The 19,950-nt window shown below is 37.1% G+C and overlaps 7 protein-coding genes across 18 annotated transcripts in view; 4 read left to right on the plus strand and 3 right to left on the minus strand.

Moving 5' to 3' along the window:
* The window catches only part of LOC117790693 (mucin-5AC), a 29,489-nt gene extending 28,841 nt beyond the window's left edge, over positions 1-648 (minus strand). For 3 of the 5 annotated variants that reach the window (XM_034630221.1, XM_034630223.1, XM_034630218.1), the window contains exon 1: positions 524-648. The gene's annotated coding sequence lies outside the window, so the exon portion shown is untranslated. Of the gene's footprint in view, positions 1-114; positions 433-460 lie in introns of those variants that run through there. The other 2 variants (XM_034630219.1, XM_034630220.1) reach the window with 2 other exon arrangements.
* A 299-nt stretch (positions 649-947) lies between these two features.
* Positions 948-3,005, plus strand: LOC117790522 (nucleoporin Ndc1). The gene is made up of 2 exons (XM_034629994.1): positions 948-1,488; positions 1,542-3,005. Exons 1-2 carry the CDS (start codon positions 1,094-1,096, stop codon positions 2,863-2,865), a joined length of 1,719 nt encoding a protein of 572 aa, XP_034485885.1. The 5' UTR covers positions 948-1,093; the 3' UTR covers positions 2,866-3,005.
* Positions 2,928-4,645, minus strand: LOC117790523 (putative OPA3-like protein CG13603). Its single transcript, XM_034629995.1, has 3 exons — positions 4,452-4,645; positions 4,083-4,394; positions 2,928-3,343 (listed from the first exon to the last, which is right to left on the minus strand). The coding sequence occupies exons 1-3, from the start codon at positions 4,591-4,593 to the stop codon at positions 3,063-3,065; spliced, it is 735 nt and encodes a 244-aa protein (XP_034485886.1). The 5' UTR covers positions 4,594-4,645; the 3' UTR covers positions 2,928-3,062.
* Positions 4,646-5,419: 774 nt separating this feature from the next.
* On the minus strand, positions 5,420-6,158 carry LOC117790524 (putative OPA3-like protein CG13603). Of its 5 annotated transcripts, none has more exons than XM_034629999.1 (4): positions 6,050-6,135; positions 5,966-5,971; positions 5,748-5,874; positions 5,420-5,699 (listed from the first exon to the last, which is right to left on the minus strand). In XM_034629999.1, exons 1-4 carry the CDS (start codon positions 6,099-6,101, stop codon positions 5,516-5,518), a joined length of 369 nt encoding a protein of 122 aa, XP_034485890.1. In that variant the 5' UTR covers positions 6,102-6,135; the 3' UTR covers positions 5,420-5,515. The 5 variants fall into 5 exon arrangements, with proteins under 5 accessions (XP_034485890.1, XP_034485889.1, XP_034485891.1 ...); XM_034629998.1 differs by having other exon boundaries at positions 5,748-5,916; positions 6,050-6,134; XM_034630000.1 differs by having other exon boundaries at positions 5,420-5,695; positions 5,748-5,916; positions 5,966-6,158.
* A 204-nt stretch (positions 6,159-6,362) lies between these two features.
* On the plus strand, positions 6,363-10,369 carry LOC117792147. Of its 3 annotated transcripts, none has more exons than XM_034632161.1 (6): positions 6,363-7,036; positions 8,020-8,911; positions 9,005-9,513; positions 9,574-9,752; positions 9,837-10,027; positions 10,084-10,369. In XM_034632161.1, the coding sequence occupies exons 1-6, from the start codon at positions 6,419-6,421 to the stop codon at positions 10,236-10,238; spliced, it is 2,544 nt and encodes an 847-aa protein (XP_034488052.1). In that variant the 5' UTR covers positions 6,363-6,418; the 3' UTR covers positions 10,239-10,369. The 3 variants fall into 3 exon arrangements, with proteins under 3 accessions (XP_034488052.1, XP_034488051.1, XP_034488050.1); XM_034632160.1 differs by having other exon boundaries at positions 8,020-8,700; positions 8,740-9,513; XM_034632159.1 differs by having other exon boundaries at positions 8,020-9,513.
* A 532-nt stretch (positions 10,370-10,901) lies between these two features.
* Positions 10,902-17,051, plus strand: LOC117789606 (pyruvate kinase). Of its 2 annotated transcripts, none has more exons than XM_034628650.1 (4): positions 10,902-11,024; positions 14,652-16,047; positions 16,499-16,655; positions 16,721-17,051. In XM_034628650.1, exons 2-4 carry the CDS (start codon positions 14,673-14,675, stop codon positions 16,731-16,733), a joined length of 1,545 nt encoding a protein of 514 aa, XP_034484541.1. In that variant the 5' UTR covers positions 10,902-11,024; positions 14,652-14,672; the 3' UTR covers positions 16,734-17,051. The 2 variants fall into 2 exon arrangements, with proteins under 2 accessions (XP_034484541.1, XP_034484540.1); XM_034628649.1 differs by lacking the exon at positions 10,902-11,024 and adding an exon at positions 12,862-13,016.
* Positions 17,052-17,245: 194 nt separating this feature from the next.
* LOC117789607 (pyruvate kinase-like) lies at positions 17,246-19,691 on the plus strand. The gene is made up of 3 exons (XM_034628652.1): positions 17,246-17,395; positions 17,454-17,784; positions 18,101-19,691. The coding sequence occupies exons 2-3, from the start codon at positions 17,499-17,501 to the stop codon at positions 19,600-19,602; spliced, it is 1,788 nt and encodes a 595-aa protein (XP_034484543.1). The 5' UTR covers positions 17,246-17,395; positions 17,454-17,498; the 3' UTR covers positions 19,603-19,691.
* Positions 19,692-19,950: the final 259 nt, after the last annotated feature.

Below are 19,950 nucleotides of genomic sequence, written 5' to 3' on the forward strand. Positions count from 1 at the left end.
GTGGACACCACCTGCCCTCGGGTTCTGCTCTAATGATCATAATGAGAATACAACAAGGCGAATAAGCAAACACACACACACGCACACACGCAATTACAAGACACGTAGAGTGACCTCAAATGCTTATCTGCATTTCACATGCGCTTTTTTTATTTATTTTTGGCAGCTGCTGCACTTACAACATATTCATACACAAATATACATCTGATTGCATGTAATTAACAATGAATGCACAGCATTGAAATCGGGTTTATTTAACTATATTATGCACACAGCTCTCAAACAGCAATTAAATAAGAATTAATTGCGATTTCATTCGTTAGCTTTTTATTCATACACACAACACGCAACATTCGACAGCCGAACACAACGAACGACGATTCGACAGTCGACACTCGACTCTCGTACGCGCACACGAATTATTTACTCAAAAACTATGGATTTTATTTTGTGGGTTCACCTTGAAGTGCCAAATGCTTTGATAACACAAAGCATTAGCTGTGCTTTTTATAAAAACACTTACGAATCGAATTTATGCTAATTATTACACTTATGTGTATCCGCGCATTTGTTTTTGGAATTTTTCGACTGCCCAAATTCCATTCACTAGTAGAAACTAGGGATGTGAAAGACATCGTGACATGAACGCACATCGATATATCATCGTCGATTATAATCTAATTCTTCCCTGCACCTACTATCGATATAAATTTCACCTTACGTTGTTTGGTTAACGTTACGTTACGTATTCTACTTGACTGTTACGTTTGTTGTCGAGTGCATGAAAATTACAATAGCGATTTTTATTGTATAGCATTATATGAATAAAAAATTAAATAATTGAAAGAATTGTATTTCAGTAAATAAGTGATTCATTTTAACAGTCGATTTATATCCGTTGCCATAAATCGATATCGATGACAAACCGCAATAAGCGTCGCTATTGCAACCCTGAACTAGAATAATAACCGCGCAGCGCAACCGGCAACTTTGTCGCAAATGTGCAAAATTCGTTTTAAACCTACAATAATTTAGAAAAGTGTGCAGCTTTTTATAGTGGGTTAAAAATTAAATAAACTGAGAGGCCGTCGCAATGTCCAGCACGACCGTGTTAAGCTGTAAACTGATGTTGTTCAGCCGCTGTCTGCGCGCTGTGCTTCTCAGCGTGCTCGTTCAATTTCTACTGCTGATCGTATTTTTGCTGTTTGTTAACTTTGAGTTGATGCATCCGGTGCATTGGGTGGCGGGTACATTGAGGCTGCTGTGCAGCTTTTACACGTGGTTTGCCAGCATACCGCTCATAGGCGCCGTTGTGCTCTATGGAGTGACGCTCTCCCAGCAACATCTCGCCGAGCGTCGTTATTGCAGCACACGCTATCGTTGGATGCTCTACAATGGACCCCGGAAATTGTTGTTCCTTGGCGCTCATTTATTGGTTGGCTATTTAACAGCCTGGCTGTACACTGGATATCTGCATAGCGACTACCGGTAAGTGTATTCAGTTATCAAGTCGTAATCTCTACAACTAATTTAATCAACAGACATTTACTGTATCGTTGTTATGGCCAGGATTGTCTGAGTTCCTACCACCTCTTTCTGCTGGGCATGGGCATTGTGGCCGGCTGCTACTACTTTGTCTCCGTGCACATGCGACACCAGGTGTCCATTGACTATGCCATCCTGGAGCAATCGCGCACGGAGAAGCTGCGTGAGTTGTTGTATGCCACGCTCCGAAAGGCGCCTTTCAGCTCATTGCTTCCCACGTTGAGTTACTCGATTCTATTTGCCGTGTGTGGATCTCTGCTGAAGTACAGGCTAAGTCATCTGCTTGGCGTGGAGGCGGACGATCGTTTGGTGGGCCTTGTTGAGATGGCCAGCAATGTGCGTTTGCTGTTCTATGCATGGATGCTCACCACTCAGATACTGAGCAATATGCATCTAATGCGTTGCTTTTTTGCCATGCTGTTGTCCGAGGATTTGCCTTTGGTTGTGTCCCGCAATCGTGTCTCGCTGGCCAGTGAAAAGCAAGTCACAGTGGTCTCCGCTCTGGGACTCTTTAATGTGCACGTCGTGCAATCCTTGGCCGCACATTTCATTTACAACGAATCAAAGCGTAAGGATTCTACCGTTCGCTTGGAAATCTTCCAATTGACAGAACCTGGCAATCGACCAGCAAACTGGCGTGAACTATGTGACCAATCTCTCAGTATTATTGGCAGTTTCACTGACGACCTCACCGACTCCATGCGACAGATCAGTCAGATGAAGGGCAGCGAACAGAGCAGCGATATTAATGGTCCACTGTTGGCTGAAAAGCTGCTGCTCCGTCAGTACAATCAATTATATGGCATCCGTTCAGCTGTTGCTCCTCCGCCGAGTGAAGATCATGTCCAGCAGTGGGATACAAAACCACGGCACGTGCCCAACTGGTGCGAGCGCATTTCCATTCAGCTGGAAGAGTCACTGCAGCGGATGCTGCGACGTATTCCTGGCATCATCTATCTCTTTGTCGAGCCGGAGGGAGCCAAGACAATGTTCATGCTGGAGAATTCATTGCCAGTTGTATGGCTAACCCAAGCGCTGGCCGAGATTTGTGTTGCCTCGCTCAAGGAGGATCGCTATGGTGTGGTACAAGATGATCTGCCTGCCATTATCAAGTCCCTGCATCGCCTGAAGTGCGAATTGGACAAGTTGAGCAACACCATGATCAACTTGAAGGCAAACAACATTAGCTTCAATTATCTGCGCTGTGCAGTGCGACGTAGTCTTTATAACATTTGTAATTCATTTTACGACTATCTGGAGGAGATAACACCCACAGGCGAGGAGTTGCACCAGCTGCAATCCTTCGTGCATCACGGATGAAAGTTTGACTGATCATCATCATCAACATTATCTACATCCACAATTGTTTTAAGTACCAAATGTTTGCATCTCTTCTTTCTTTTTAGTTGTCTTCGGTAACAATAAAAATTAATAAATACAGTTACAATGTACATGTTATATATACACTTGTTGACTTTAGACCTATCTATGTTTTGTTCAAATCAAGCAGTGACAATTTAATTTGCAATCTCCACTTTAGTTACAGCCTCAACGTGTGATCTCTCCAGCTCCACAGGCACTTCAACATCCACGCGATCTTGCTTTCGATCGCGACCATCGATGAAGATTTGAGTTTGCAGAAAGTTGAGGGCACGGAATGCCATGCCGCCTGTGGGATCATAGAATCCCTTATAGGTCTTTGGATTTCTGGCGGAGGCGCTCTGATCTGGCGTGTCGGGATCGAAGGGAACATACTCCGGCAGAGGATCCTTATGCCACGTGAAGATGTTGCGCGAATCTAAAAAAAAATTTTATTTAAGTTCAGTTAGAGCTGTGTGAATATCTTAAAAGAAGTAAGCTATAGTCGAATTAAACGACTGTTTGATGGTTTAATAAAATACGTAAATAAAAAATATATAGGGGGGCCACAAAAAGCGAAACCAACCGAAAATATACCATAAAAACTCCATACATTTTTCAGAGATTTTCGGTTAGCCTCGATTTCTGTTGCACCCCTGTATAAAACCAATTAAGCATTAAGTTCATTTATGTTTTTAAGGTGTTATTATAGCTTTTCAAACTGATTTTGATTTTAAATTTGAATATTGATCATAAAAGCTAGATCTTTTTAAAATTCTAAGAGTTTTTGTTTGCAGTTTAACGATTTTTTTTTAAACATTATAACTTAGTTTGTGAACCGAAATGAAACCGATATACACGTACAGAAAAAAATGAATCAATAAAAAGTAGTATAAAAAATTGTAATTTGAACAATTGTTTGCCATTGAATCTGCATTTAAATATCTGTATTATTTTTCTTTTTTATCAAGCGATCGCGTCGAAATTTTTATCAAACGTTTTAGGGAAATAATTTGAAAATTTCTCTAGTTATATCATCACTAAATTTAGTTGCTTTAACTCTTGAAGTCTCCGCGATTAAACTGTTCATTTAAACGGACAGACCTTGATCACAAACAAAGTGTTCTATGCACGCTTTGGGTACTGGGCTAAAAATAAAAGTATTAATAGTACCGCACCTAGATCCGCTAAAACCCGCGTCATTTCACGTATTTGTGCGTCCTGCCGCTCCAGTCGAAAGTTGATTTCCGTCAACGTGTTGGTTAGTTGCATCTTTTCCATTTGGAAGGCCTCATTCTTTTTGTTCTCCTTCATTACTTGGCGGGAATACTCGAATATCAAGAGTCCAGCACCAATGGCAAAGATAATGAATTCGCCCAGCAGATTGGCGCCCAACTCAATGGCCATTGCTTCGTTTAGGGGTGGCACCGTGACGGGACGACCAAGATTTAATGCCCACATCTTGGTCTTCACCTCCACCCAATTGTAAACTGTAAACGAACGTTAAAAGTTGTACGAATTTTGATTTGGAATTTCTTTTGTCTTACACTGAGCCGGCGGCATGCATATGTATTTTCTAAAGAATGGACTTGACTTTGCATTTGACTTTAACACATTCGCAATGGGTTTGCTAATTTGTTTAATGGCCAACACGCCAAGTTTGGCGGCTGGAAATACTCCAATAACCATTGCTTACACTCCTTTTATATTACAAAATCTCAGCATGAAAAATAACCAGAGTAACCAGGGCTGACGCATAACATAGAACAGCTGTTGTTTTTTTTTTTTTTGTTAGAGATGTGTTTTTGCACTAATCAGTGATTCTACTGTAATCAATCGATTAAAACGCACTTTATTAAATGTTGCAGAAACTCCAAAAACCATTGAATTCACTCTATTTATATTACAAAAATCTCTGCATAAACAACCAGAGATATTAGGGCTGATGTATAACAATAGTATGTTCTTACACTGCAAGAAGTTAATATTTTACCTCACTAATCAGTACTGCTATAATCAAATAATATCGAGCGCATTTTTTTTAATTGTTCGTCCTGCCAATCAAGAAGATTACGCATCGTAGATATTTTCCTTTCCAGCTCAAGTCTGCTTTGTTCGTGTGAATAATGCTTTTTTTTATTCTTTAGCGCTTGTCTTTAAAACGAAATTTGTATATTTTGAATATATTGTTCCTGTGAAACTTACGCTGAAACTTCGTAGTAAATCAGAGCTGTTCCGATGGTCAGTACAAAAAGTTCTCCAATTATATTGGCACCCAAGTCGGTGGCCATATTTTCACGTAGCCTAGGAACTTTTTTGGGCTGAGGAAGATTTAACATGTGCATTTTACATCTCACTTCAGTCCAATAAATAAATTGTCCAGCTGGTGCGCACAGGCATTTTCGAAATAATGGATTATGTTTCGCAATGGTCTTGAAGCCAAAGCTAACGGGTCCGATAATATGCTTAATACCCAAAATAATAATTTTTCCGAGAGGAAAGGCCCCGAGAACCATTTTTTTCTAACAGAAATTTATAAACAATTTTCTAATCGTAATTGACAGAGAAGCATACACGTATTTGACTCATTACAGGTAATCAAATGTATTTATCAGCACTTCTTAGGCACGTTTTCGATTTCAAGACTAACACCTAATTCGGTAAGCTTGACTTTAAGATTTTTCATTTCATTAATCTGTCGATTTATGCGGTCTTTTAAAATATCTATCTCATTTTCCATGTTCTTTCTCTGTGCTCTATGTTGATCGTGTTTTTTCATATCATTTCGTGCCTGACTAAAAAACGTATATTAATTACCAATCTCTATGCTCCCCTTAACTTACCGTGTAAATTCAAGTATAATCAGACTTATTCCAATTGTTAATATGGTTAGTTCGCCGAGAATATTACTTCCTGTTTCAATAGCCATGGCATTGTTTAATGGCGGCACAAATTTTGGTTGGCCTAGACCTAGAATTAGCATTTTAGATCTAACACCAATCCAATGGAAGACTAAGAATTCGAAATTAATCATAACCTTATCAGGGTTATTCCTACTTACTTTGTGCTGGCGGACAGACGACGTATGTTCGAAAAATTTCATTAGATGCTGCTTTTCTCTTGATAAACTTGGTAATGGGCTTACTTATCTGTCTCACAATTAAATAGGTCAGTTTTGCGATAGGAAAATATACCATTATAAACTTTCATTATTCCAAAATAGACTGTAGAATGTCGGAAACATTATTTTTAAATATTTAAATATATATGTTGCTCTGTTCTCTGTATGCTTTGTGATTAATTAAAGTTCGAAACGGGGAATACCATTTTAAGTGTTACAGTTATCGATATTAAAATGAAAAATACCATTGTTGCAAATAATTGCAAAGCTTGCTTAGAAAAATATCGATAAATATTTTAGGTGCGGTATCGCCATCTCTAGCTCACAACAAATTGTGTAAATTTTGAAATACGTCAGTCGAGTTTTTGAATACTGCGCATAGCTTTAAAAAATATGGATAGTGCTCAGACTTTAAAAGTGCTACCAAGTGGATTCTGCTTGTTTTGCACAGCTAAAACAAATCTCGTTTGCCATCGATGCGGAGATTTTTACTGCTCAAAAGAATGCCAGCTGAAGGATTGGCAGCGGCATCGATATATTTGCTTTTGTATTCCTTCTCTGGTGCATCCCATGGCGTGCTCCGTTTTTACAGTTGCTGAACTCTCATCCGGAAATCCAGAAAAGCTCCCGGAAATAGGGATCAATGATATAGTTAAGCCGGAGCTGAAAGTCGAAACACGTAAAAAAATATCATCGGAATCTGCTCGTATGACGCCGAGCCCCGCCCCACTCTCCACGAATGTGCAGCAAAAGGAATGCGATAAGAAAATAAACAATGCAAATGATATAGTGGAAATTATTACATCCGCTAAGCCGACAAACAACAAGAACAATTTCAACGCCAATGGGACTCTGAAAAAAGCTGAGTTGACAAATATTCGTCCGGCTGTTGCAGTCGCGCCATCAAGCAGTTGCATTGTTTATATTACAGAAATGATTTCAGCGAATCGTTGTTTTATACGCGACGCCAGCGAATCTGCTGAGAAAGCATATTTTGAAATCTGCGAGAAGGTTTGTTTAGTGTGCGCTATAACATTTTATATATCAGTGCTGCCACAACAGCTTAAATCCTCTAAATCTGGCTTTTTAAAAGTTAAAATGCGAGATAAAAACGAAAGTTAACAACACCGATATACATGTGGTACCGGTACCGGAACCGTTAACCGAAACTAACCGTATCATTTTTAGTACCGGAACTGAAACCGTAATGGAATTATACTTCTCTGTCAAGAACCGAATACCGAAACGTTTGTACCGGTACGGTTGTGTTAAAGTTGCTAGGTCAAGGAGTTGTCCAACTTCCAACTGTCATAGCTTGATCGAAACTGAACCGATTTTCAAACGGAATGTCATTTTGATCATAATTTGGCCTCTAAATTCATTCTGCATTCAAATTTTGTTCATTTAAAAAAATTAATTATTTTCGACCAAGATTCGATTTCGATGGTAAGGGTCCCCCCTTTGAAATTTCGAAAATTCAAAATCTTAAATCTCAAGTTTTCAGTTTTAATCAACTCCTTATATCGTAATTAGTATAAAACAACACTTTAAACTTAATTCTGTGACCTTTCATTTTTTTGTAAAAAGTCATGTGAAACTGAACGAATATTTGGACTTGTAAAGTGGCTAAATCCGCAGTCTGACCAAATTTAAACTGTCATAACATGCTAAAAACTAAACCGATTTTCAAGCGGAATGTCATTTTGATCATGATTTGGCTTCTAAATATATTTCGCATTCAAATATTTTTTAAATCGTTAAAAAAATTTTTTTTTGCAGTAGCTCTGTTAATTTCGAAGACATATTTTTTTATAAAACGACATCTTAAAATTTTAAAATGTTTCAAAATTGATTTGTTGTACCGTTACGTACTGGTACTGATACCGGAACCAAATGAAGAAAACTGAAGTAGAACCTTATTTCGGAACGTACTTATATTTGTTTTTGTTTGATTCCCTATTTTTAATACTATTTAATATTTCAATTGCTCCTAGGTGAATTTGATGGGCGATAAGCTACTAAAGAAAAGCTACATTAAACCCTGTGAATATGCACTACTCAAATATAATGGACGGTTCTATCGTGTCAAAGCAGTTGGTAAAAAGGTTGTTTCACCACGACTTTTCTTGGTGGATGAGGGCATTATAAAAGTTGATAAAAAGATTGAATTACGCGAAATCAGTAAAGAGCTTTTAGAGCTGCCTTTTTGCAGCTCGCAGGTGCAACTTAAGGATGTACCCAACTTTATGTTAAATGACCATGTCTTTGAGTTTCTCAAGCAGTTTGAGAGCGACAAATTCATTGCAACGTATAGTAAAAACGGACATGTGGAATTGCAGCATGTGGAGTCAAAAAAATCCTTAAACGCAATGATTTGTGAATTCTGTTCAAACATGGAAATTTTTGGCAAAAACCCTTTAGTTGATAAAAATAATTCAGAGCCTGCTAAAAAAGGTGAGCAACAACTTGTTAGCAAAAAGGAAACGGATGCATCAAAAACGCCAATCGAAAAAAGTCAGATGTCTATCAAATCTAATCAAAAGCAGGCTGAAAACATTACAGAAATCAGCATGAAAATTTCACAATCAATTAAAGCAATGCCAGATCCTGTCAAAATGGACAATAATGGTGTGGATGCCTTAGAAGTTCCAATAAAGAAAAGTCAAATAATGGAAAATATTCAAAAGCAAGCTGCAGCAGATGCAGCACTCTCCTTAATCAATTACAAAGCACAAGGAACTTCAGTTGATCAGAGTCCTAAAAGAGATGATAATCAGCAAGTTTTTAATAAGAATGCGGATGCATTAGAAATTCCAATAAAGAAAAGTCAGATAATGGAAAATATTCAAAAACAAGTTGCAGCAGATGCAGCACTTTCTTTAAGCAATTACAAAGTACCACACATTAATTATGATCAGAATCAAAAAAGAGATGTTAATCAGCAAGTTTACAATAAGGATGCAGCACTTTTTTTAAGCGATTACCAAGTAAAAGGCGTTAGTACTGATCAAAGTCCTAAAAGGGATCATAATTCACAGGAAATTAAATTAGATTCGAAACCAATTGCTGATGTAAAGTCCACAGAAAACTTAAATGCTTTGCAAACCGTTGAGCTGAATACTGAAGAGAAAAAAATACTAAGAGAATATCAAGAGAAGGGTCTAACAAAAAATCATAGTTCACAGGAAAACCAATTGGATGCGAATACAATTAATGAGAAATTCAAAGCAAATGCAAATGAATTGCATAATCTTCTGCTGAATACTGAAGAGAAAAAAATTCTACAGGCATATCAAGAAAATTATTCGATACCAATTGCTTATGAAAAATGCAAGGAAAATGTAATTGAACTTCAAGGAAAAGGGTTACTAAAGGATTGTCGGGAAAATTCAGTAACTATAAATCCAGCAACGCCATACGTAGGAACACAGAAAGTTAATCCTGCAATTGATTTGGTCAAACCAAATCTTGAACCTTTGTTAAAACCTGTATGTAAAATTACTATTTATATCAAATTACTTGAATTATTATTTTTTTAATTATGACAGCCATTTGAAATGCGACGATTTAGCACTACCAACAAGGAAGGATTTAATGTTATTATTGTGGATAATGCGGATGTTTCGCGAGGAATCTTTGGCGCCTTTGATAGCATAAATGCAAATGATTTATCAAAACTTTATATTTATCTGTCGGAATTTAAGGACTTACAGCCCTACAAACCGATGTAAGTAGTTTAATTTTTATTTTAAAGTTTTTATTATTATAATTTATAAACTAATATATTTTTCCATTTTACTTTATCAACAAGCCTCAAGGAGTACGTAATAGCTAAATACGAAAATTCTTGGTACCGCGCCAAGGTGAAAGGAATAAAGGAAAATCTTTACACTGTTATATACCTTGAGTTTACCAATGAAGCAACTATAACCGAGCAGGATATTCGCCGTTATCCAGAAGATTTGACAGTGCCCTGTCACACAAATGTTTGCATACTTGAAGGTGATATTAGCAATTCTATTTATATTATAATTATTTACATTTATTCATATGTGTAGGTTTTCCACACCGGCCAACGAAGCGACAAATTGATTTTTTGAAGGAGAAGTTGCAAATGAACAGCCGTCTTCATGTTGACAGTGTTAACTATTTACAGGATATAGCCTTTATCAAGTCTAAAACTTTAATTGACGAACTTAACAAAATGTTGTAAATTGTATCTTGAAATAACAAAATCGAACAGAATAAGTTTTGTATTTTTATACGCCGTGCGTGCTTTAAACATTCTTGTATGTTGATTATCCAATAACACTTAAGTGTAAAACTTAATGGTATAAAGAAACCAGATTAAGCTAAGTATTTTTATACATATGCAGTGACAATTTTCAATATTCTTGTTTTATGTTGTTTATTCAATCTTAAAATTAATAAAATAAATTGACCAACATAACAAAATGTTAATTGTAGTTAAATATTTTTAAGCACAATGCGAACTAAATATGTACATTCTTCTTTTTATTATAATTATATGTTGATTAACGAATCGATGAATTTAAAAAATTAAATTTGTTATTTGTATGCCTTAAACATCGTTTTGTGTATTATAACTGACTTGAATGAACGTTATTAATTTTTACAATTGTGCCAACTGTTGACTAATAATCTTGTTAAATATGATAATTTATACATTTCCCAAAAGGTGTAGGATATTTTTTTTTTTTATCATTTAGCGGTTTTTGGCCTAAATCGGCACACTGCAGATATGATATCGATATTTGCAAATTGCCGCCACAATACCAAATATCGATAACCAATATTTACTTCAAAGCTTATCTCCGATGAATCAACTAAGAAAGCTTTCATAAAAGTTCTTAGTCGCAAAACAGATCGCCCACAGTTCGGACTTGCGTATTTCAGCCTGTGCATTTAAAACAAACTTAATTCCAAAACAGGCAATAAACCGCTATACGTATTCGTTACTTTTAATATACACAAAAAGGTAACTAACATACATAAGTATTGAAATAGTCATAATGATAAATTTACCAAGATTTGTATGTGGCCTTGATTTCATAACGTAACTGTGAAAGCGGCAAATTGTTAAAATTACTAAATTGCCGGTTGTGGTATTTTTTCATATTAAGGTTTGTTGATGATGATGCAAACAAATTAATCGTAATGTGAAGAATAAAGTGATCAGTATACAAACACATACACACACACATGCATATTGAGGTACATTTGTGTTGCCGCTTAATTCGCGGGTAAAGAATATGTAAAGGTGAAATAGAAGTCATTCCATACAAATACAAAATACACACACGTATGTACATATGTGTGTATGTATATGTTTATGTGTGTATATTGCGTATGTGTGCAACCACGCCATTGGAAAATGCATCAGCAATCGTCAAATGTTTAATTATTTCAAGCATTATCGCTTTTACAACAAACATTGTATGTATTTAAATATGAACATATGTATGTTTGTGTATACCTATACATATAAAAAATGCCACCAAGACGTGATGAGTAATTAAATGCTGATAAGAAAATTACCGGTTTTATTGCATACAATTAAAAGTTGCGCAGTTTTCAATTATTGGAACAATGTCCTTCGTTAGCAGGTTCAAGGGCAGCCAACAATTGCCTTTTTTGAGAATCTCCAAACGAAAGCACTTTCACTTGAGTAAAACTTTTCCATCGTGTGTTGTTGTTTTATTTAAAAAAGCGCTCTGAGCAAAAGCTCTTTTCCGCGTCCTCCATTCCACATTCTCCTCTGCGCACGCTTTTTATGCGTGCAACTAGAAGTCAGTCACCCCCGCATTGCGTGCACTTTTTTTCCGTGGGTAAAAAGTGTTAAACATTTTGTATTTTTAATTATGCTCAAGGTCAGCTGACGATGTTAATGTGCCGGCTTTTTTAATTTTTTTTTGACTGATAAGCATATTTAATGTATGTTGCGGCATCCAAACAGCTGACGATCAATTTTTTGTTTACACTTCACATACGTTTATATAAATAAAAAATATTCATTTGCGCTCTCATACATGTACAGTGGCGCCAATTTATTTTACCCCACTCATCTAACAATAAAAATCTTAAATAAATTTTTATTGTTTTTTTTTAGGGACAAATAATTAAAAAAATGCTTAAAAACACGGTTGATAGATTAAATTTTGATTGAATAATTTTGGTCATAAGTTTAAAAATAAATCCGAAATTGCTAAATAATAATAATAATATTGGATGGAAAATTTTATTGAAAACTTGATCGATTGGTTGGATTTTTAAACAAAACCCCATAAACTATAATTACTTTTAATTTACAGGTAGTATTTTTTTCCCAATTTTCTTGTTTGTTGTTTTAATAAAAGAGATAAAAAAAATTATGAAAAAATTGCGATGGTAAAATGAGCTGGATGCCACTGTACGTGTATGTGTATGTTTGTAATTATTGAAATCATTCAAGTAGCCGGCTGACTAATCGCAAGCACTGTGCTAGGCACCACCGTCACTGTCAGCTACATAACTTCAAAGCTTTTCTCTCTCTATCTCTTTCTCTTTTGTCGTATAAACTTTTTCCTTGTTCGTGTCATTGTTGTGCTCGGTTTGCTATTAGGGGTAGCCTGTTGCCGCAGCCTTTTTGGCTCTCTCTCTCGGCTCAGAGAGTGACTCGTTGGCTTTTTGTTGGCTTTTATTATTTTCAGTCAGTTGTCTCGTGGTTCGTGCTCTCATTGCATTACCGACATTCTGAGCGCTTTGCCAAAAATTTTCCACAGTCGAACATTTTCTGTCATTGTGTAAAAAACAGCGCATTTGGATTTTAAACGCAAATATTTTAGCCATACAACGCGTCGTTACTCTCTGTTTTGTGCATATCCGTGTTGGGGAATATTCTAAATATATATTTCGTGGGTTATACAGCGCCAACTTAGCGGGTCACAAAATGGTTAACGTAACAATTTACGATGAGGCACCAACACTTAAGGTAACCTCCCTCCGGCTACAGAATCTGAATGGGAATCCAGTGTCAATGTCATAACTACACATTGTTGTATATTCATAAAGATATGCGTATATCTAACTGTTCCCATATCAGTTAATAGTAAAAGTGTTTGTTTTTCATTGGTTCTACTTTTTTTCCTTTACCAAATTATGCAACTTTTATTTGTGCTGCATATGCAAAATGTTGTGACCTTCGCAATTGCAGCGCGATTGTCAATGCAAAATTTCTTCCATCTGTCAGTCTCTCAACAGACGACGCGTCGATTTTCATGCTCTCTTTTTGCTCTTATGCGCAGCGCACTCTCTCTCTTTCTCTCTCTCTCTCTCTCTCTTACCCCACTGTTTACTTTCACTGATAGCATTTATCGATAAAACGAACAAAGCGCCGCAATGGGTGACATTTTATGGACCACCCTCATTCACGATAATAATTACCATGGCTATCGAAAATTGTTTATCACATTATTTACTCTAACACTGTTTATACGGATCACATATCGCGAATTCAATTCTTGAAATGATGTACAAACAATTGCCATTGAGAGTTTCGGGATACAATAAGGATATCAATATTTGAACACAAAGTAAGAAAAACGAAACTAGAGAGCAAAAATTTGGAAACCCCCAATATTAGGAATAATATTATTAGGAAATTAAAACTACAGAAAAAAAGTATTTAAATTTTAAGAAGTTAAAAATTAGGATACACTAAAATTAAGAATATTTTCCTAAAAATCGTGATATTTGCACTATAATGCTCCAAAAATATTCTTATAAAGAACCAGTAAAACAATAAAGCATTGTCAAAATTTATTTAGAATTTGTGAGGTCCGTGACTCTCTAGTTCGAATCGATGACCTGTCGCATATGTAGAACCTCACAGTTTGAAAAATAACTGGGTTCGATTCCCCTTCATATGAAACGTATGAAACGCAATTCACAACACGCCATTATAATAATAATTAAAAAAAAAAAAAATTATCTAGATTCTAGAATCAAGTAATGTATGCATATAAATATTGTGTGTCACCTTGTTTACAATTCCAATAAAAATTTATAATCAGTTTCATTGACATACGATTTGAGTAGAGACATAGGACGGCTGTTAACCCTTTCGTATTTGGAGTGTTTCGTTCTCCGGCGTAGAAATTCTTTTGAAGTCTTGCTCCTTCATAACAAAATTTAAAATGGTTAATATTTTTGGATGATTATAACAGAAAAAACAGAACCAATTTTTCTTTAAATGAGGAAGTACAATTTTCAAATTTTATTGAAGTTTTTTCTTAGATGAATTTTCAAATTTATGGTTTTTTATTTTCCGTCCCAATTTTGGTTTTGTTTAGAAATTATTCAATGTTTTTTTTCAACTTTTTTATTTTATTGTTTAACATAATATACGGAATTCTTAATTAAGAATTCATGAAATGCTCCGTATAAACGTAGTAATTGGATAGAATAATTACTGTGGCTTTTGAATATAGTTTATCATGTTATTGTTTCTTCTTGGAAATTGAGAACTCATGTTTGAATTTATTTATCACATTATTGCCTTCACTTTGGTTTCTAATTGGACATTGTTAATCACATAATGGTTTCTTCTTCCATTTGAACATCGTAGCCCAACGAAGTACCACAAAACATGGCAGCCGGAGCTGATTCGCAATTGGAGCACATGTGCCGCCTGCAGTTCGACTCGCCCGTTCCCCATGTGCGCCTCTCCGGAATTGTGTGCACCATTGGCCCCGCATCCCGGAGTGTCGAGATGCTGGAGAAGATGATTGCCACGGGCATGAACATTGCACGCATGAACTTCTCGCATGGATCGCATGAATATCACGCCGAGACGGTGGCCAATGTCCGTCAGGCTGTGAAGAACTATTCGGCGAAGTTGGGATACGAACATCCCGTTGCCATTGCCTTGGACACAAAGGGTCCTGAGATTCGTACGGGTTTGATTGGTGGCAGCGGCACCGCTGAGATTGAACTGAAGAAGGGCGAGAAGATCAAGTTGTCCACTAATAAGGAATATCTGGAAAAGGGTTCCCTGGAAGTTGTCTATGTGGACTATGAGAACATTGTCAATGTGGTAAAGCCCGGCAATCGTATCTTTGTCGACGATGGTCTCATCTCGCTGGTGGTTCGCGAGGTGAGCAAGGATTCGGTTACCTGCGAGGTGGAGAACGGTGGTGCACTCGGCTCCCGTAAGGGTGTCAATCTGCCCGGTGTGCCGGTGGATTTGCCCGCTGTCTCCGAGAAGGACAAGTCCGATCTGCAGTTTGGTGTGGAACAGGATGTGGACATGGTCTTTGCATCGTTTATTCGCAACGCTTCCGCTCTCACCGAAATTCGCAAAGTCCTGGGCGAGAAGGGCAAGAACATTAAGATTATTTCCAAGATTGAGAACCAACAGGGCATGCACAATTTGGATGAGATCATTGAAGCCGGCGATGGTATTATGGTTGCTCGTGGTGATCTTGGCATTGAAATACCCGCTGAGAAGGTGTTCCTGGCCCAAAAGGCCATGATTGCCCGCTGCAACAAGGCCGGCAAACCTGTCATCTGTGCCACCCAAATGTTGGAGTCCATGGTGAAGAAGCCACGTCCAACACGCGCTGAAATCTCTGATGTTGCCAATGCCGTGCTCGATGGCGCCGATTGTGTCATGTTGTCGGGTGAAACCGCCAAGGGTGAATATCCACTGGAGTGTGTGCTGACCATGGCCAAGACCTGCAAGGAGGCTGAAGCTGCTCTCTGGCATCACAATCTATTTGCCGATTTGGTGCGCAGTGCATCGGCAACGAAATTGGATGCTTCTCATGCCGTGGCCATTGCTGCCGTTGAGGCGGCCAACAAGGCCAAGGCAGCCGCCATTGTGGTCATCACCACCAGCGGCAAGTCGGCCTTCCAGGTCAGCAAGTATCGTCCACGTTGCCCCATCATCGCAGTTACACGTTTCCCACAGACTGCTCGTCAGGCTCATCTCTACCGTGGCCTGGTGCCACTTATCTATAAGGGTGAGTCCTCATCTCGAAATAAATTTTAAATCTGAAATAGAAATAAATTATCTGAAAAAATAGAAAAATATAAGAATTATGTAGTAATACTAAAACAAGAATGAACTTCTATCTTTAATTTTTTTCATTTCAAATATAATCTTTTTGCTCTTATTTTTGATCTGATTATGAAATAATATTAAATTTTTCATTTATTATTTACTTTGACGCGTAAAATTATGTTTGTTTCACTATATTATATAGGAGCGATCGGTCAAACAACTCCCATTGTTTTGCTGGTCAGCTAATTATTGATTTTAGACCCATAGTTTCAATGTGAAATATTCTTAGAACTCTTCGGAGATTACGATTGTGGCGTATTTAATATAATTTATAATTTTTTTAGTAACAATTTTTTTTTTATGTTTTATTATAAAAATAATTAATATTTTATTATCTTCCAATTTTATAGAGCCCGCACTTGGCGACTGGCTGAAGGACGTCGATGTGCGTGTCCAGTTTGGTCTGCAGGTCGGCAAGAAGAACGGTTTCATTAAGACCGGCGATTCTGTGGTCATTGTGACGGGCTGGAAGCAAGGTTCCGGCTTCACCAACACCATTCGTATTGTGTAAGTTAAATTTGCACTGAATCGATCAACTAAATATTAAAAAAAAAATCTTCCTTTATTTACAGCACCGTCGAATAAATCTGAACGTTATGTTTGGAAATTAAGCGATGCACCACTTTGTAAGCGTTTTAAGCGCTGTGAGCTTGCATCATTACTGTTATTAACCAAGTTAATTTATTAAAAAAAAAAACATTTTAAAATATACGGATTATTGGAAATGGACTTCGAAATTGAAATTGGCTACAATTTACCGCTGCCGAAGCGTCACAGATGGGCTCCCAGGCGTGGAGCCTCTCGTATATAGTACACTCAGATATAATTTATCATTGTTAAATATAATGTTCTTCTTAGTAACAAGGAATAATAAAAACAATATATATGTATGTATAAATTAAATTGATTAATTTCTTATATTATCAACAATCAAAATTAAAATTTAATATTTTAACTTAGAAAGGAAACGAAAAGCATGTTTAAAATCAAGTTGCCGTTGACAATTTTGTTTGAAAATGCAGTTTGCTTTCAGATTAAAATTACAAGTAAATTCGTAAAATTATTATTATTAGTAGGTATTTTATTATTATTAGTATTTTTTAATTAAAGTTGCCAAAATTTCGCTATTTCTTACATTTATTGCGCGCTCCGCATCGCGGGGATCGGCGCCACTTCATTCATTCACGCCATGGGCTAAACAAGATTCCCACAGCTACTCGGAAGATGCCAAGCAGAAGAAGACAAATGTAAGCACCACAATTGTTGCGAACAAAGAATCAATTGTAATTGACTCAAGTTTCTCAGAAAAAAACCAAAGTGAAAATCGATCGCGGTCCATTTGCCTCACAAATGGACTACAAGTCGCGATTGCAGTTTAATGCTCCTGGCTTAGCTTATCCACTCAGCGGCATAGTTTGTACCATTGGACCTGCTAGCAGAGATCCAGAAATGTTGGTCAATCTCATCCATGCCGGCATGCGCGTGGTTCGCTTGAATTTCTCGCATGGAACACACGAATATCACTGTAGAACATTAAATGCGGTACGCCACGCCATCGAAAGCTATGCTCAGAAAATGGGAGTCTACAAGCCGGTGGCCATTGCATTGGACACCAAGGGACCGGAAATACGTACAGGTCAGTTGTAAATGCTATAAATTAATACTGATATCTGTGACTGTGAATAGAATTTTCCAATGCACATCAAGTCTCGAATTGTTCACAAAAATTAAAATAAATTTGTTTTAAAATATTTCCAATTTTAAATTTATTAGTTTTTTTAAACTTATTATAAACAATAGATCGCAATGAGAAAATCTCTGAACAATATTTTATTACTGCTACTATTGATATTTTGTAACTGTAAAAAAATTATACTTAAATTACTTATTTGCAAAATTATCATATAGTATTTATCAAAAATAAACACATATTGTTACTATATATATTGCAGGTCAGATTTCAGGCGGTGAAACGGCCGTGATTGATCTCAAGCAGGGAGATACAATTAAGCTTTCAACGAATATAGAATTGGAGACTAAATGCAGCAAAGAAATGTTATACGTAAACTACGAAAATTTGCCCAAGATTGTGAAGCCCTGCGATTTGATCTTCCTCGACGATGGACTCATCTCGTTGATGGTGAAGGAGGTAGCGGGAGCTGAGGTACTTTGTGAGGTATTAAATAGCGGTAAGCTCGGCTCCCGCAAGGGTGTCAATCTTCCTGGTCTGCCAGTTGATTTGCCCAGCATTAGCGATCAAGATAAGGCTGACATAAAATTTGGTGTGGATCAAAATGTAGACATGATCTTTGCATCGTTTATACGCCAAGTAAAGGACATTCAAGCAATTCGTGACGTATTGGGTGCCAAAGGACGGCACATCAAAATCATCTCAAAGATTGAGAATCAACAAGGAATGCAAAATATTGACGATATCATTGATGCCTCCGATGGCATAATGGTGGCTCGTGGTGATCTGGGCATAGAAATACCCGCTGAGGATGTTGTTCTGGCCCAAAAATCCATGATTGCCAAATGCAATAAAGTTGGCAAACCCATCATATGTGCCACCCAGATGCTGGAATCCATGGTGTCCAAGCCACGACCAACTCGAGCCGAAGCATCCGATGTTGCCAATGCCATCTTCGATGGCGCCGACTGTGTAATGCTCTCCGGGGAAACCGCCAAGGGCAGATACCCTTTAGAGTGTGTCAAATGCATGGCAGCGATCTGTGCAAAGGTCGAGTCCGTGCTCTGGTACGAGCACATTCAAAACGAGGTCAAAAGCGTCATCAAATCCTCGGGTGCCGATGGCCTAACCTCTGTAACTTCGGGCATTGCGGAAATCGCTTCGTTGAGCCGCGCTAATGCCATAATTATTGTCAGTCGTTGCTCGATGGTGGCAAAGCTTATTAGCCAATATCGGCCAAGATGTCCGATTATAATGCTCACACAAAGTCCGAGGATAGCACGACAATCTGTGATCTATCGCGGTATATTTCCGATTGCCATTGAGGAAATGGCCCATGGCTGCAACGATTTTAGCACTATTTTAGCGTTAGGCATTAAACAAATGGCTCTATTAAAACTTGTGGAAGCGGACAAGTTGTTAACACTAATGTCCGTCGATGCCTTGGAAGCGCAAAAGATATCTTTCCGCCTGCTTTCCATCCGACACCAATCCCATGAGGCAAAATGCAAAGAAGCTGTTCTGGCACAAGCCAAGGGCAACAAGGCGCGAATATCCAACAAGGAAAAAATTGAAAAGTGTAAAAAAGTAGCTGATAAAACAAAATCGCCTCAACAGATCGAAAAATGTAAAAAGCTCGCTGAAAAAAGGAAAAAACGGCTAGAGGCCAAAAAATATGAAGAGGATCTTAAAAATGAAGCTGCAAAAAAAAATATTTGCAAATTAATTATGGCCCAAGCTAAAAAATATGAGGACGATGATTAGATTATGTATTAAATTATTATGTACTCAAATTGAGCTGCATTGCCAGAAAAGGTAATAAATATCTTGCTTTTGATTTACTTTATTTTAAACAATTTTCTTAACACCTGTTTTTTTGATTAAAATTTATATTTTATTTAATTTTTTTAGTTTAATTTTTGCATTGACATTTAAAAAATTTGTTATTATCAGCGGCTGCACATTGAGTTTCCTCTGGAAGTAACTAAATGATTAAATGATTGATTTTTGGCGTTTCTTGTTGATAATTCAAATTGGTCAATAAATAAACATGCATTTTAAATAATAGCAATGCTTATTATTTATATGGACAATTTTGTATGAAAATTGATT

The sequence above is a fragment of the Drosophila innubila genome (assembly GCF_004354385.1).
Source record: "Drosophila innubila isolate TH190305 chromosome 3R unlocalized genomic scaffold, UK_Dinn_1.0 2_E_3R, whole genome shotgun sequence".
Classification (NCBI taxonomy): Eukaryota; Metazoa; Arthropoda; class Insecta; order Diptera; family Drosophilidae; genus Drosophila; species Drosophila innubila.

Excerpts from the sequence above, each read along its gene's own strand:
- LOC117790522 (XM_034629994.1), top strand. The coding sequence starts at position 1,094 with ATGTCCAGCACGACCGTGTTAAGCTGTAAACTGATGTTGTTCAGCCGC. Across the intron at positions 1,489-1,541 it reads TATCTGCATAGCGACTACCG|ACATTTACTGTATCGTTGTT; the intron begins GTAAGTGTATTC and ends TTTAATCAACAG.
- LOC117790523 (XM_034629995.1), bottom strand. The coding sequence starts at position 4,593 with ATGGTTATTGGAGTATTTCCAGCCGCCAAACTTGGCGTGTTGGCCATT. Across the intron at positions 4,395-4,451 it reads ATGCATGCCGCCGGCTCAGT|TTTACAATTGGGTGGAGGTG; the intron begins GTAAGACAAAAG and ends GTTCGTTTACAG. Across the intron at positions 3,344-4,082 it reads GCGGGTTTTAGCGGATCTAG|ATTCGCGCAACATCTTCACG; the intron begins GTGCGGTACTAT and ends ATTTTTTTTTAG.
- LOC117790524 (XM_034629996.1), bottom strand. The coding sequence starts at position 6,101 with ATGGTATATTTTCCTATCGCAAAACTGACCTATTTAATTGTGAGACAG. Across the intron at positions 5,917-5,965 it reads CGTCTGTCCGCCAGCACAAA|TCTTCCATTGGATTGGTGTT; the intron begins GTAAGTAGGAAT and ends TCGAATTCTTAG. Across the intron at positions 5,700-5,747 it reads ATTATACTTGAATTTACACG|TCAGGCACGAAATGATATGA; the intron begins GTAAGTTAAGGG and ends TACGTTTTTTAG.
- LOC117792147 (XM_034632159.1), top strand. The coding sequence starts at position 6,419 with ATGGATAGTGCTCAGACTTTAAAAGTGCTACCAAGTGGATTCTGCTTG. Across the intron at positions 9,753-9,836 it reads TTACAGCCCTACAAACCGAT|CCTCAAGGAGTACGTAATAG; the intron begins GTAAGTAGTTTA and ends TTTATCAACAAG. Across the intron at positions 10,028-10,083 it reads AAATGTTTGCATACTTGAAG|GTTTTCCACACCGGCCAACG; the intron begins GTGATATTAGCA and ends TCATATGTGTAG.
- LOC117789606 (XM_034628649.1), top strand. The coding sequence starts at position 12,975 with ATGGTTAACGTAACAATTTACGATGAGGCACCAACACTTAAG. Across the intron at positions 13,017-14,651 it reads ATGAGGCACCAACACTTAAG|CCCAACGAAGTACCACAAAA; the intron begins GTAACCTCCCTC and ends TGAACATCGTAG. Across the intron at positions 16,048-16,498 it reads GGTGCCACTTATCTATAAGG|AGCCCGCACTTGGCGACTGG; the intron begins GTGAGTCCTCAT and ends CCAATTTTATAG.
- LOC117789607 (XM_034628652.1), top strand. The coding sequence starts at position 17,499 with ATGGACTACAAGTCGCGATTGCAGTTTAATGCTCCTGGCTTAGCTTAT. Across the intron at positions 17,785-18,100 it reads GGGACCGGAAATACGTACAG|GTCAGATTTCAGGCGGTGAA; the intron begins GTCAGTTGTAAA and ends TATATATTGCAG.